This window comes from Cajanus cajan, chromosome 7 (genome assembly GCF_000230855.2).
Source record: "Cajanus cajan strain Asha chromosome 7, NIPB_CcT2T_4, whole genome shotgun sequence".
NCBI classification, from domain to species: Eukaryota; Viridiplantae; Streptophyta; class Magnoliopsida; order Fabales; family Fabaceae; genus Cajanus; species Cajanus cajan.
Genome location: NC_138523.1, coordinates 47901794 through 47916909, shown reverse-complemented (window position 1 = coordinate 47916909; position 15116 = coordinate 47901794). Strand labels below are relative to the sequence as shown.

At 36.2% G+C, this 15116-nt stretch overlaps 3 protein-coding genes across 3 annotated transcripts; 1 reads left to right on the top strand and 2 right to left on the bottom strand.

The window, feature by feature from the left end:
• Positions 1-1278: 1278 nt before the first annotated feature.
• Positions 1279-5026, bottom strand: LOC109805373 (quillaic acid 3-O-glycosyltransferase CSL1). The gene is made up of 8 exons (XM_020367430.3): positions 4210-5026; positions 4014-4121; positions 3398-3520; positions 2899-3111; positions 2695-2794; positions 2426-2595; positions 1990-2337; positions 1279-1874 (listed from the first exon to the last, which is right to left on the bottom strand). Exons 1-8 carry the CDS (start codon positions 4816-4818, stop codon positions 1317-1319), a joined length of 2229 nt encoding a protein of 742 aa, XP_020223019.1. The 5' UTR covers positions 4819-5026; the 3' UTR covers positions 1279-1316.
• A 758-nt stretch (positions 5027-5784) lies between these two features.
• Positions 5785-9864, top strand: LOC109804999 (protein unc-13 homolog). The gene is made up of 5 exons (XM_020366925.3): positions 5785-6440; positions 6938-7819; positions 7915-8370; positions 8482-8668; positions 8770-9864. Exons 1-5 carry the CDS (start codon positions 5901-5903, stop codon positions 9741-9743), a joined length of 3039 nt encoding a protein of 1012 aa, XP_020222514.1. The 5' UTR covers positions 5785-5900; the 3' UTR covers positions 9744-9864.
• A 334-nt stretch (positions 9865-10198) lies between these two features.
• On the bottom strand, positions 10199-15054 carry LOC109805262 (protein PIN-LIKES 3). The gene is made up of 11 exons (XM_020367284.3): positions 14950-15054; positions 14575-14739; positions 13091-13170; positions 12849-12973; positions 12362-12483; positions 12081-12266; positions 11685-11777; positions 11278-11378; positions 10955-11007; positions 10669-10854; positions 10199-10504 (listed from the first exon to the last, which is right to left on the bottom strand). Exons 2-11 carry the CDS (start codon positions 14707-14709, stop codon positions 10380-10382), a joined length of 1206 nt encoding a protein of 401 aa, XP_020222873.1. The 5' UTR covers positions 14710-14739; positions 14950-15054; the 3' UTR covers positions 10199-10379.
• Positions 15055-15116: the final 62 nt, after the last annotated feature.

Sequence of the window (15116 nt, the reverse complement as noted above, 5' to 3'; positions counted from 1 at the left end):
CCAATTACATTCTACTTTTGTCTTTATATATATATATATATATATATATATATATATATATATATATATATTTATCTAAATAAACCTCATTCGATTGGCTTTGATTTTTTTATATCTACTTTTACTTTCCTTAATTTTGTTCTTTCTGAATTCATATTTCTCTTATTTCTTTTAAACTCTTCAAAATGAGTTGTGCTTAACCAAATGAGTTTACTCTATTCATTAAGAAAAACAACATTAAGCTTGTAATGCCCAAAGCCCTTGCCAAAATTCAAAGATGAATGCAATTAAATTCTGAGCTCTTTGAATGGCCCATTCCAAATAACAAATAGTGGTAGTTGCAAATTGCAGCACTACCATTGCCATGAAAGGACAATTGAAGATAACTACTAATGGAAATTTAAAATTTGGGAGGGACAATCAATAACTTATTCGAAATACAATCAAGAGAGAGAGCAGAAGAAAGCTGTTGACTGGGGCTGGCCACAATTGGGCCTGGAAATATTGGAAATAAAAACAAGGCTATTGGGCCCTGCTTTATATTAAAAGCACAGCTAGATGAGTGTTATCGGATGAATAGAAGGGACTTTTATACTATGGCTTAATTGCATTTTTGTCTGACACCCAAGTTTTATAATTTTATGAATTTAGTTACTTAACTTTTAAAATTACATGTTTTGTTATTCAATTTTTATTTTTTTTTAAATATTTCATCATCTTATTAGTTGACTATGTGTTTTTGTTAGTTGATTATTGAAGTTGTTGGGATATAAATCAAGTTTTACATTTTCATAACAAGAGGAAAAGTAAGATTTTACAAAACATACACATACTCCATGAGGAAAAGACCTTTTACATGATGACCAAAAATAAAATCATGAAAGTGTAAATTCAAAGAGGACAATATCATATTAATGTAAAGTTATGTGTGGAATAACCGATAAAAACAATAAAAATATAACATTCTTTTTGATAAGCATATCTCCAAAAAAAATAAATATTATAACATAAACCTATGAAATGTGACACGTTAATATTGAATGTGACATATTAACTATTAATGTGTCACATCAATTATTGACATGTATTGCTAACATGACATATGAATAATGACGTGACATACTGTAATATGATGGTTAACATGTCACATTAGTAATTAACGTATTACATTAACTGTCAATGAACAAAATCAAACGATTAATTAATGAGTCATAAAAGTTGCAAAAATTTAAAAATTGAGCAATGAAATATACAATTTAAAAAAATTGAATGACAAAATTTGCAAAATAATGAAACTTGAATAATAAAAAGTAAAATTACACTTTCCTTAGTTGAGAATAAAGTGTAGCAGTGATGGTTGTGGCCAAGATATTACATGTTAGAACTAGAGGCAGTGAAGGATAAATGCGTCCTACATCTTTCCTTATCACTAGGCCTTCAATGATTGGATAGTTGACAACAATGACATAAGCTGGAAGGAAAAGTTGTATGAACATCTTGTCCCAATCTCCCACAGATAACACTCTGTAGATTCCCCCTATGAAGCAACAAATGTTGATGGTGAGGAGTGCAACCATTGGCACAAGAAACATGTTTGATGTTCTGAAGTCATATTTGTCCATTTGGTAAAGCCTAGTCTGTTCATCATCCTCCACTTTATTGGTTGGCAAGAAGCTAGCCTCTCTTAAACCAAATTTCTTCAGTACAGCATCCAAACATCCATATGAATGGGATGTGATTGACCTAATCATCCATATCCTTTGCTCAACATTCCATTTTCTCAATGTTCCACCAGTTGAGAGGACCTCTACTAAGTGCTTGGTGAAAGCTGATAGAAGGATAAACACAAAAATGAAGAAAAACGGGTCTGAGACCTGACACCAAAAGAAAAAAAAAAAGAGCTATGTTAAAATATTTGATGCAAATATAATCCAATTCTAGAAAAAATGAAGGCATAGGAAGTTAGGAACAGCATAATTTAGTTGTTACCTTGGGGTATAAGGGAACTCCATTTACTAGACAAAGCTGAGGAACAATAGCTAAACACCAAAGAGGCAAGCAATAAAGAGGGAAATATGTAAGTTGTGCATAACAAAGACTCTGAAGTAGGGACATCCTTAAAGGCCCACATATAAGGGGGCAAAACCTGCTTAAACCAATGTCAAGTAATCCAGAGTACCATCTGGTGCCTTGAATTAGTAAATCATTTAAATTAGTGGTACCATTTCCTAGAAACTGTGGCTGTGGTGGATCACATAACACTGAATTCCAACCATTGCAATTCAATATGAATCCAGTGTGAACATCTTCACATACAGTACCGTACAGGAAGCCAACCTGGTAGCATATTCCAAAAAAGAGAAGTGCATTATGTTTGTTGGATATACTAGTTAAAGAATATGTTTGGATCATAAAATCTGCATACCTCTTTACCCCATTTAGTGCCAGTTTCATAATTACAAGAAGCCAAAAGCAAAGTCTCTTCTTGAGGCAATGTATGTCCTACAGTGACTGAATCTGGAGTGTAGTTTTGTTTCAGGGATTTGATGAGTTCATTGGATGTGCCAACATATTGTTGGAGTTCAAGGTCAGTGTCTAACATTCAAAACACAAAATGATGAGTATGCAGTATGTATATGTATATGTTCATCCCAAATTACCAAATTTCAAGGTACAATTGATCATGCTGCACACCTTTAATTTTATAATTCCCGTATAGCGATTCCCTTTTTATATAGAAGCCTGTGCCAGACAATACTGGTCCCTTGAGCCCATCCATACCCTGCCATAGAACCTAAAGATGTGGAAAAAAAGACTTGGTTAAATACAACGTCATTTTGAAGACATAGATTCTATGCAATGATATCAAAACTTGAAATCTTGTTTGGTATCCTTTACTTTATATGCTGATCTGTGCTGACTGTCATAAATGTCGTTCTTGCTTATATTGTGATATTTCTGAGGAAATTGAACAAAAGCAAGTGACGGTGATATCTTGGGATCAAGGTGGAAACATAATGCTTGTCTTGCTGAAGCTGGCGCATTGCACAACATGTCACAATCCAGAACTAGAATATACGGAGCATTGCTTATCACAGCAGAGACACGGTACTGTAAGAATATATACACTTGTAAGCGATCAAATAGCTGATTGCAAATCTGTAATGCAGCTAGAAAATGGTCACTGTATTCCCATGTTTCATTTAATAGAATCTCCAGATATTTGTGTAACATTTTTTTGTCAGATTTTGTTGAATGTATCGGTGACAATATCGAAACTTTAGCTGATACTTAAAAACCTTATGTAAGGTATTATTCACTTCGATTCAATTGGTTGAGTCTCATAATTTTGTCCCTAGAGAGTGTATTTAATAACACTAGAGAGAGAGAATCTTACAAGAACATTGAGGGCCCCAGCTTTGAAATGGTGGGGATGAGAAGGCTTTTTCTCACGGGAAACATAGGCAAGGAAAGGCAATGTCAGTTGCTCAATTTCACTGCTGTTATTCTCTTGAATCACCTGCCATCATCGGTATTTGATTTGATAATATTGTAATTGGATTTTCCTCATCACAATTGAACAGTTAGAAACTATTTGGATATAAGTTTAGGAGAATTTTTTAGAGCATCTCTACTAAAAATAAGAAACTTTTTCTCGTAGAAAAGTTCTCAAAGTCACTTATAAATTTATATCCAAACAGACTTTTAATCAAGTGGCGAATACAAACATATGATTTTGGTTGTCATATCTGCAATTCAATGAAAACATCAGCAGCTGCATAGAAATATATATACTTAAAATAGGGTTAAAATCAATCATCCTAGCTAGTAGAGTTGTTACGCTTGTGATTCATGCACTAATTAAGCCCTACATACAATTTTGAACCTGAGATAAATGAACAATAATTGACCCTACCAAAGTTTTTTTCTAGATAAGTTTAAATCAGCTGATTAAACTTCAAATCAGGTTATTTTCATTTCTACCACCAAGAATATTGTGGATAACATTATACCTCTATAATAGGTGGATGATTTTGACCCATTATGCCAGTAGTATCGCCAGAGTTTCCCCGGTCTTCTTTTACTCTTTCTATGTCTTCTTTGAAAGCATCATATTTTTCCTGCAGAAAATTGACTATCAAGTATCAACTATTGCTACTAAAATCCAAAATTTCAGACAAAATTGACTTCATCTCACACAGAACACACCTTGATCATTTTCTTATCTGCAAGAAATTCCATGCTCCCAGCAAGATCATCGCCATCATCATTTTCTGAAGCAGAAAAGTATGCCTTGGGGCACCTACATTTAACTCTGTATCTTATGCAGAAGGGAAGCCACCACCTTGCAAACTTCAAAGCCTCCCTCATGGCATTCAAGGTGAGAGGTGAACCCCCATCATCAGAAACATATACATGAAGCTTCTCAGGAGGGTAATCCAGTGCCATGGCTGATAACAAAGTATTCATCACGTCTAAAGTTGGCTCCTTTGTAGGGTCTGCAGTGCATATGAACACATCAATTGGAGGGAGCTTGTCATCTTGTGGTAACCTTTCAGGAAACACGGTTCTAGAAATAGGGTGCCAACGAAAAGCTTGTTCGAGAATCCAAATGAAGGAGAGAATGATTTCAGAGGCAAAAACAAGAAGCCAAGGGAACAGTGGTGTTCCTCGGATTTGAGGATCCTGAAAGAAGAAACACAGCCTGTAATAAACCAAGAAACATATAGCAGTAAAGTGGAGGAGCAGGTGTAGTCTATTGGTGAAAACCAAAGACTTGTTGACATGGATGAGACTGAGAGGAAGAGTTTCCTCCATTTCCCTTCCTCCTATGGTTTATTGAATATGTTAATTTGCTCTTGAATGACCAACTCTATTGTATATTTCATTGAAACATCAGATAGAACTCATATCATGACAATTTACAAGGCCCAACTTAGTTTTAATGCAATCCATTAGTTTGAAGATGATACTAGAAATCTTGAACACTTTATATCACTCTCACAGAAGTCAAGACATAATCATATCAAATGTTGTTTGTTTCCGTCGGCAATAAAGTTGTACGTGAGACAGATAGAAGGATTCACGAGAAAAGTCTAAGCTGTCGTGTCCACATGATTAATAAAATTTAACAGATAATGTTATCTAATAATTGAGGTCCTTTTGGGGTAGCCAATTAGCATTTATATATTAAATATAAATTTTTATATAGGTTTAAGAATTCTTTTTATGAGAGAATTTTTATTTTTTAAATATGATTTATATATTTAATCATAAGACAGTGGAGATAAAATAGTAGCAAGTGATCATAATAATTGTTTTGCTTTGGTTTAGGTGTTCCTGTCACAAATCAATCATTTTAGTCATCGTGGCCTCATGAAGAATCATGATGTTCTATATTTAGGCATGTAATTTAGGCCAAGTTCATAGGCCTTTTGCTGGATTATATAAAAATTATTTAGCTTTAGCCCATAAATTCGAGCACTGAGTCTCTGACGTATTTCCATATGTAAAGAAGAGCGAATTTTTGTGATGGCATGTAGGAACATCGAACATCCAATGAAAAGGCGCGGAAAGGAGGTATTGGCCTCACTTAACTAAAAAAACCGACAAGAAGAGGCGATGGAGGAAAGACAAAAAGGCTGTGGCAGTTGGTTCCGAGAAAAAGGCAGTAAAAAAGGGAAAGAAAGACAGAAATACACATCTGGATCGGTTTGTTCGGTAATGACAACCGATGCCACAACCATAATCAGTAACGAAACTGCTGTCAGACTAACCATGCATGCAATGCAACATGCAACAACCCTTTTAAGTTTTAACACCAATAAAATGCACTCCTTCATCCCTCACCCTCACTCTCTCACCCCACCCACATTACTCTCCCCTCCCAACCCCGCCGCATGGGTCACCACGCCCGCCGCGAGTCCTACCCCTCCGCCTCCACCTCACGCCTCGACTACCACCACCCCCACGGCCAGCGCCGCCCCGACGCCGGCGCCCTCTCATGGCCCTTTGGGGACCTCGAGGGCCTGGACGCCGACGCCGTGCGGGAAACGGCGTACGAGATATTCTTCACGTCGTGCCGGTCGTCGCCGGGCTTCGGGGGGCGGCACGCGCTGACGTTTTACTCGAGCCACGAGGGCGGAGCCGAGGGGGGGAAGCCGAGCCAGGTGGTGACCAAGCCCACGAGCCGCCTCAAGAAGATGTTGGGCTTGAGGATGGCCAAGAGGAGCTCCTCCCGGAGAATCACCACGACCACCGTCTCTTCCACGCCCTCCTCGCCGGTCGCCGCTCCCGGGAGTCCTCTTTCGCACACCGTCCCGTTCTTCCGCCCGCGTCGCCCCATGACGGCCGCGGAGATCATGAGGCAGCAGATGCGGGTCACCGAGCACGATGATAATAGGATGCGGAAAACCCTCTTGAGGACCCTCGTTGGCCAAGTATGCATGCATGCATGCATGTCTTTCTTTTTTTTTTCTTTTTCGCCTACGTATGTTTCTGCATGCATGCAATTAGTGTTCTTTTTATTTTTTTCTAATGATTTTGATACACGTAAAACTGGTGGCAGAGGAATTACTGTACGGTGAGAACATCGCATGTCTGTAGTTTTGCAAATTGAAAAATTCAGCTGCATGGAGATTGGCTAGGAATCATGCAATTGTTTCTAACATTTTCTTGTTGAAATTTGTTGAAAATTTTAGTGGATTCCACTATTGAAATCACGAAATTCATTAAATGAGATGAGAGATCCAATAAAATTTGTGATTTTCAGAGTGAATACTAGAAAGTGTGTTTTTATGCAAACTTGAGTCACTAGCATGTGGTTTTTGATGCAGACTGTGGTTACTGGTCACTATATGTTGATATAGTGCTCATGAAAAGATGTTAAGTGGATTTTGGTCTAAATTAATGTTTGTAATTGCTTCTTGAATTTTAGATGGGAAGGCGAGCAGACACTATCATCATCCCCTTGGAACTGATACGCCACCTAAAACCCTCAGAATTCAGTGATTCCAATGAGTACCATATGTGGCAAAAGAGGCAGCTCAAAATCCTTGAAGCAGGGCTCATCCTCTACCCCTCAATCCCTCTAGAAAAGACCAACACATTTGCCACGCGCCTCAGGGACATCGTAAGTAGTGGGGAGTCCAAAACTATTGACGCTGGCAAAAACTCAGACACCATGAGAAGTCTTTGCAACTCTGTGGTTTCCCTGTCATGGAGAAGCCACAATGGTACTCCCACGGATGTTTGCCACTGGGCTGATGGATTCCCTTTCAACATTCACCTCTACACGGCTCTTCTTCAGTCCATTTTTGACGTCAGGGATGAGACATTGGTGCTAGATGAGGTTGATGAGCTACTTGAGCTGATCAAGAAAACATGGTCTACTTTGGGGATCACCTTGCCAATTCACAATGTGTGCTTCACTTGGGTGCTGTTTATGCAGTATGTAAACACTGGCCAGATAGAATCTGACCTTCTTTGTGCCTCACATGCCATGTTGAATGAGGTGGCGAATGATGCCAAACGAGAAAAGGACTTTATGTATGTTAAGATACTGTCATCAGTGCTGACCTCAATGCAGGGTTGGGCAGAGAAGAGGTTGCTTAATTACCATGACTATTTCCAAAGAGGGAATGTTGGTCAAATCGAAAACCTTCTTCCTTTGGTGTTGACAGCCTCAAAAATTTTAGGTGACGATCTGACAATCACAGAGCGGGAAGGGGGAGAGAAACGAGACATAACCTTAGTGGATTCATCTTGTGACCGGGTTGACAAATATATTCGTTCTTCCATGAGAAACGCATTTGATAAGGTAGAACATAATTCATCTTTTGCTTTGTATTCTAAATTAAACTAGTCAATCCTTGTAATAATGTATTATTTTTTTCCATCTTTTTTTCGGTGTAGGTCTTAGAGGGAGTGAATACCAAGTCTGTTGAATTTGAAAGAAGGAAGGAATTGAATGAAGTTCTGCTCCAACTGGCTCAGGAGACTGAAGCATTGATGACGAAGGAAAGACATCATTTTAGTCCAGTTCTCAAGAAATGGCATTCAACAGCAAGTGCAGTTGCAGCAATGATGTTGCACAACTGCTATGGCAAAGTGCTGAAGCAGTACGTGAGTGAAGTGACCTCATTGACAACCGAGTCAGTTCAGGTGTTGCAGAAGGCTGCAAAGCTAGAAAAGGTAATGGTCCAAATGATGGTTGAAGACTCTAGCGAGTGTGATGATGGTGGCAAAACAGTAATCAGAGAGATGGTTCCCTATGATGTTGATTCAGTCATATTGAGTCTTCTGGGAAAATGGATAGAAGACTCATTGAAAAAAGGCAACGAGTGTTTGCAGAGGGCAAAAGAAACTGAAGTAAGTTTTGGCTTTATGATCCTTATTCCTTCAAAGGGGAAGGACACAAAAAATCATCACATAGTTTCATGGAATATCTTTTATATATTTTTTTTTATTCTGTTAATGCAGGCATGGAGTCCAAAGTCCAAAACTGAGTCACACGCACAATCAGCTGCGGAGCTAATGAAATTGGCCGCGGCAACTGTGGAGGAATTCTTCCAAGTTCCAATAGCAATTACCGAAGATTTGGTTGAAGATCTTGCTGATGGATTGGAAAACCTCTTCCAAGACTACATGAAGTTTGTTGCATCATGTGGTAAGTAGTATGAATTCCTAAATAGAACTGATAATTGCCGCAATGGAGTAGCAAAGTTTGTATTTTAAGTTAAACCTCCACTCAACTCTACCCTCTTTCAGGTTCAAAACAAAGTTACATTCCTATGCTTCCCCCACTTACCAGATGCAACAGTGACTCAAAATTCTCAATGCTGTGGAAGAGAGCTGCTCCATGCAGTGCTGGTTTTGACACTCATATACAACACGTTAATGGAAAACACGAAGGTAACATTCCTCGGCCATCAACTAGCCGTGGAACACAACGCCTCTACGTTCGTGTCAACACTTTGCACTATCTCCACACTCAAATACATTCTCTGGAGAAAACACTCTCTTTGAACCCTGGAGTTGTTCCTTCAAATCGCCTTCGCTTTGCAAGCAACCGCAAGAGTTGTTGTTCATACTTGGAAACAGTGAGCATGTCCATTCTAGTAGCCTGCCAACACGTGGCAGAAGTCGCTGCATACCGTCTTATATTTCAGGACTCTGCCTCAGTGTTGTATGATAGCCTCTACGCTGGTGGAGTTAATAGAGGTCAGATAAAAGCTGCATTGAGAGTCATCAAGCAGAATCTCGCACTAATTACAACAACTCTGTCAGATAGAGCTCAACCATTGGCATTGAGGGAAGTGATGAAGGCTTCCTTTGATGCATTCCTTATGGTTCTGCTTGCTGGTGGAAGCTCGCGCGTTTTTCACCGGCATGACCACGAGGTCATCCGAGAGGACTTTGAGAATTTGAAGAGAGTTTTCAGCAACTGTGTGGAAGGGTTGGTGGCAGAGAATGTGGTGGATGCAGAGGCTGCAGTGGTGGAGGGAGTGATTTCATTGATGGGCCTAAGTAGTGAACAACTGATCGAAGATTTCAGCATTACGAGCTGTGAGTCAAGTGGGATAGGATTGATGGGTAATGGAATGAAGTTGCCAATGCCTCCTACAACGGGAAAGTGGAACAGATCAGACCCCAACACCATATTGAGGGTGCTGTGCCATAGAAATGATCGATCAGCAAATCTGTTCTTGAAGAGAACATTCCAATTGGCAAAGAGAAGATGATGAGAGATTAAGAGGAAGCAGATGCTCATAAAGTTGAAGATCTGAGATAAAAAAAAAACTGGCAATGCATTTTTTTTGTATATTATTCCTGCTTTGTGAAACTTGTGGTACTGTGGGGAGGGAGCGGGTTGTGTTTTTCCATTCTTTTGGAAATTGGAGGTGCAAGCACCTGGGTGGGTTGGGGAGGGAAAGGGAGAAAGAGGGAGAAAATTTGTATTTGAAACTTGAAAGAACACACCCTCTGAAATGGAGGGGAAAAAAGTCAAGTAATGTTTGTTTGCATCATTGAAGAAAACATGAAAAGACGAAAACAAAATTCGACTAAACTGTTCTATTTTAGTATGTAACCTTGAGTAATGTTTATTTCCAAATTATAAGTAATTATTAATGTCGAAAATTGTACCGGATAAGTATGTTCAAGGGCAAATTTGCTTCATTTTAAATGAAGGTGGATAGAAAGAAGGAACAATTTCTCAACATATTTATTATACTATATATGACTGAAGTATTTTGCTACAAACTGCAGCAGGAATTTATTCTACCTTCCAGTGATACTAATTTGACTAGAATAATCTGTAATCCGTGTGCAGTTCTTTGACAGTAAGACATAGTGAGGTAAAGAAAAAAAAAATACATTTATAGGACAAGCCACATGAAAAAAGTGGACCATAGTGTAAGTGAAAACGAGGCACAGACATAAGTTGCTAGCATAACAATTGAGCATTCTGTTTCCCCAGCTCCAAATAATTGAGTAATTGTACCTGGCAGTCATAAAGTAAAATATAATTGAAGTGCAAAATAGAGTCATACAGTCAAATTTATTAAATGCTGTAACCATACATCATTATGTGCAAATAATATATGAAACTTTGGTATGTGTATAAAAGTATTATAATATATGAAACGGTGAATCCTAATAACTTACTTATGCTTATTGCAGGCGGAAGGGCGTATTGAAGCAGTAAAATAAAGTGGTATAGTGGATCTTGGTGGATAATGCCAAAATGGATTGCACCTTTAATAATGCCCACACCTAAAATTGGTAGGGCAATATATCTAATCACAAGGATCCCCACAAGAAGTGAAAGCTTCATTCCTGATCGTTTTAACCCTGAACAAAGTTGACCCAGTATTAATTTGTCACTTGTCAGTTTCAGAATTATTGAGGCAAGATGAAAAGGAACATTAAAAAAAATCATGCTGGTTATTACCACCAAGAAGATTTGCTCCAACTAACACAGTGATTGCCGGAATGGATGCGTCCCTGCAAAATGATTGTAATATAAAACCTCTTTTACCGCTCAACAGCAACAATAATAATATAATAATTCTGTTTGTATTCAAGTCTCAGTTTTTCAGGAAAAAAATAATTCTTTTTATTTGTCGTTTTAAAAATTTAAGGTACTACTGTATTAATTATTGAGTAAGTAATCATTTTGGTCATACTTGTCAAGTTAGTCATAAAACTAAGAAAATGCGAAATAAGTTTGTAGAATGTAAGATAAGTCTCTAAACTAACATGGCAGCAACTTACCCCAGCATGGATGCAGAATCTTCAACCACACGTAAAGGAGCTTTATCGCCAACAAACATCTTTTGGAATGGAGGAACTACACCAATTATTAGACCAAGAATCTACTCATGAAAAAAGACAAACGTTGTCAGTAAATAATGCTTGTGACTAAGCTGATACTGGTGTAACTGTGTAAGTAACGATTGTAGATCAATATGAATTTAAAATGCCTCCCTTATTCAGAACATTTTATCTAGTTTATTATGTTGACATGTCTAACGTGCCTTATGATTCATTATGTTTAATGCTTTCCTAGTTTGCATTTCATTAGTGTGATATTAAAATTCAAAATATAGTAGTTTTTATTATTAATATAAAAAGGAGGGGAAAAAACAAGAAGAAAGAAATTGAGAGCAAAATTGGCTTACCGATCCGATCGTTGCAGGTGCTAATAGAACCTTCAGATTGAGCTTTTTTACTAATGTTTTTAATGGTTTCATAATTTGCTTTTGTTTTGTTACCTGTAAAACCATTGGAAAGTGTAAGAACTCTGACCTGATACTGCCTTAGCCATTGGTCATTCTCATTTATCCGTTGAGATCAAAAATAAAAAAAAAACTTAGCATTTTAACACATTAGAGGACTAAAATCTTGCAGTGATATGAGAAAGGGGAACAAAGGAGTGATATTCACAAAGTTGTGTTAGACATCATTGGTGAAAGAGTGCAAATGAGACTATCATACTAGCAGTACAAGTGAACATAAGAATAAGGTATCGATATTTCCAAATTCCAAATATATTAGAACACAGGCAATGTACTCACATGATTATTGGTCTCTGAGAGATCCTCTGCAGAAACTACTGGTTCAGTTGAATGGTTTTCTAGATCTGTTTCAATTGCTGACACTGGACCTACTGTGGAACCATCAACTTTGTTCAAATTGCAAATCTTGCATGAATATACGCGGATAACGTTGTACACGAAAGTCCAAATGTAGATGTGTCCTATCTGGTGAACCAAAATTATAAAATTTAAAACCTTACTTCAAATCTGTCAAAAAAATTCTGTATGATGAACCAATGTGCCAAGTTAGATTGTCTTACTGCCATGGACAAAGAGGCATATGCCAACCCCTTTTTATTACAAATATCAACATCTCCGAAAGGACTATTGCTTTCTTTACATACTGCTGGAATTATGATAAGAGGCAAATTGCCTAGATTTCCTGTTTACATCAAATATAAAATAGTGAGAAAATAAGAATTTTCAGTTGTCAAGACTCTATGATATATCCCCTGTTCTGTTATATATCTTTAATCATTTGCTTGATCTGATTTATTAGATGAGAAATGCTAACAATATTCATTTTCACTTTTTTTGTTTGTGTTAATATTCTCTACTATTGGTTATAAATCACAAACTTTTATTAGTCTTATTACTAAATCAGGAAAAATCTATTATATGAAATATGAGACCTATAAAATTTGTAATTTTTAATAAATCTCAACTAATAATAAGTAGTGTTAAAAAAATAGTATCGTTATCATTTCTCTTATTAAAATAACTATATAAAATATGTAAGTGAAGTACCTGCGGCACAACACCCCAACACAAGGCCTTGCATTTCAGGAGGTGATTTAGCTATTTTCAAAAACAACCATCCTAGTGCTGTCCCAATGATAAATGTGAGAAGAATGTTCAATGGCATGAACCACCTTCACAATTTATAAAAGCATCTTAGATAAATCAATTAATGAAAGAAAGAGATGGAAAATAAAAGAAAGGGTTAATTAAAATTGAAAATGTAGCAGAGTGGCTAGAAAACAACATACACCATAACCAGGCTCCTAAATGTTATAGCTTTAGCCAGGATGCTGCAAACAAGAGCCGGAGTGAAGACATAGTATACTATCTGTACAAAAACAAGAAAAATTCATCGAGTTAGTTGTTTGAGTCACCAAAAATGTCTCTCTCCTATATTACACTTTTTTGGAGCAAGAAAGATAAGATAAGAATGAAGCTAAAACATTTTTGTTAATGACATTATACTTCTGTAATATACTGCAAATATGAATGAAATAAGGCTTGTAAGATTTCCTGCAACCTTGTACAAGTGATTGAATTCTATTAAATCTTTCTTGAAATGAATGTCCTTATTAAAAGCATATAATAATTGATTTTGGAACCTCAAATGAAATTTATTGAAAAATAAGTTGTTTCATCTGAAAATTTAAATTTATGATTATATCTGGACAGTTTTTCTTTTTTATCCTACATAAAATTGTTCTAAAAATTTTAATAAATTAATTTAAAAGTTAAGGACTAATATTACCAAATACTTGAATTCATTTAAAGAGTTGATCTCACTCAACAAATTTTTTCCAACCAAAGTCCTTCACCACTTGTTTAAGGGTTAAAGTTCTTATAATAGTTAATGTCTTCTGAACATAAAATAAATAATAAATAAATAAACTTAGATTAAGGAATTAAAAGTAAATTTTTTAACTATTTTTTCCGTATAATTTTAATGTAATTTTCAATGAATAAAAATTCTGCATTTTGATTCTTTAATTATACTCTTATCTTAAAATTATTTTCCAACAATCTTACCAAATAAAAATTAAACCCAATTATAATAATAATCAATTGTTAAAATAATTTTTTTTGAGATTGTACAATATACTTCTAAAATATAAATGATATGATAATCAAGGATCAATATTCAATTCTCAACTTAGAAATAAAGTCACAATTAAAAATATTAATTTAGTTCCTACAGAAACTGATCCAATGAAAAGAGTTACATTTGATTATCAAATAAAAAAAAGTATATAAGTGGTCATTCTTTTTTAATTTATTTTGTTTGACATTTACCAATATTGAGTTAAACTATGATTAGTGATATTGGTACCACCGGTTGTATATATTTTTTAAATGCCAGCCTGTGAGTAAAATGTTTAGGGAAAAACTATTTATGACATTGAATTCAACTGCTATAACAATAGCAGAGAACAAGATATTATTAACTCCAGGATTATCTCTTTTATGTGTTACTAACTTTGATGCTTTTAGTGTCTTCCCTTTATGTCAAACTTGAGAACATAGGATTTGAAGGAGGGGGGACACTATGTCCCAGCATTGAGTACGTAGTATTCAAGAGAAAAAGGGGGGGAAAAGGTAAATAGAAAACTAGGCACATCATTAACAAGACATGTCAAATAGTAGCAATGAAATACCAAAAATAAATTGGAACTTAGCTTTGCAGAATAAAAAGTATATAAAAAAAAAAAAAAACATTGGATACAATTAAACTTACTGTATTCAAGTGCTTCCTAGCACTCTCCCTAAGTATATTAAATCGGTGCAGTGCAAGAAATGCACCAACAGCAGTAATAAGGAGCACCTTAAGAACCGGCATTAATGCAGTGATGAAGAGCTTCCACAACTGCATTGTGTCTTCTTTCTTTACACTATGTTAGAACTGAAAAGAATAATAACAATAATATGTATCCGTATTATAAGGGTCTCCAATTTATAGTTCTATCATGTGAATCAAAACTCTTGATGTGTGAAACAAGTGATTCTGTAAAGAGGATTTCGCGTGGTGCTTGAAAATCATGTTGCAAACAATATCTTTAAAAGAAATATTCTAAACACACTTGCAACAAAGAGTACAGTGATATTATGGAACCTGCTGCTAATAAATTGGGAAGAGAGAAAAGAGATCCCCACAAGCACAAAAGTGCATGCACTGTTTTAACTGCTATCAACTTTTTGTTAGTTCAAATAGCAAACTCTCACCACTGGTGAATAAATATCAGAGGGAAGGGGAATATTTTGTGCGGCGGGAACAGATTT

Coding starts and splice junctions, on each gene's coding strand:
- LOC109805373 (XM_020367430.3), bottom strand. CDS start 4,818: ATGGAGGAAACTCTTCCTCTCAGTCTCATCCATGTCAACAAGTCTTTG. Junction 2,795..2,898: donor AGCACAGATCAGCATATAAA/GTAAAGGATACC, acceptor CCACATCTTTAG/GTTCTATGGCAGGGTATGGA. Junction 1,875..1,989: donor GAGTTCCCTTATACCCCAAG/GTAACAACTAAA, acceptor TTTTGGTGTCAG/GTCTCAGACCCGTTTTTCTT.
- LOC109804999 (XM_020366925.3), top strand. CDS start 5,901: ATGGGTCACCACGCCCGCCGCGAGTCCTACCCCTCCGCCTCCACCTCA. Junction 6,441..6,937: donor TGAGGACCCTCGTTGGCCAA/GTATGCATGCAT, acceptor CTTGAATTTTAG/ATGGGAAGGCGAGCAGACAC. Junction 7,820..7,914: donor TGAGAAACGCATTTGATAAG/GTAGAACATAAT, acceptor TTTTCGGTGTAG/GTCTTAGAGGGAGTGAATAC.
- LOC109805262 (XM_020367284.3), bottom strand. CDS start 14,709: ATGCAGTTGTGGAAGCTCTTCATCACTGCATTAATGCCGGTTCTTAAG. Junction 10,855..10,954: donor TGGAGCAAATCTTCTTGGTG/GTAATAACCAGC, acceptor AACTTTGTTCAG/GGTTAAAACGATCAGGAATG. Junction 10,505..10,668: donor TCCGCCTGCAATAAGCATAA/GTAAGTTATTAG, acceptor TATGACTGCCAG/GTACAATTACTCAATTATTT.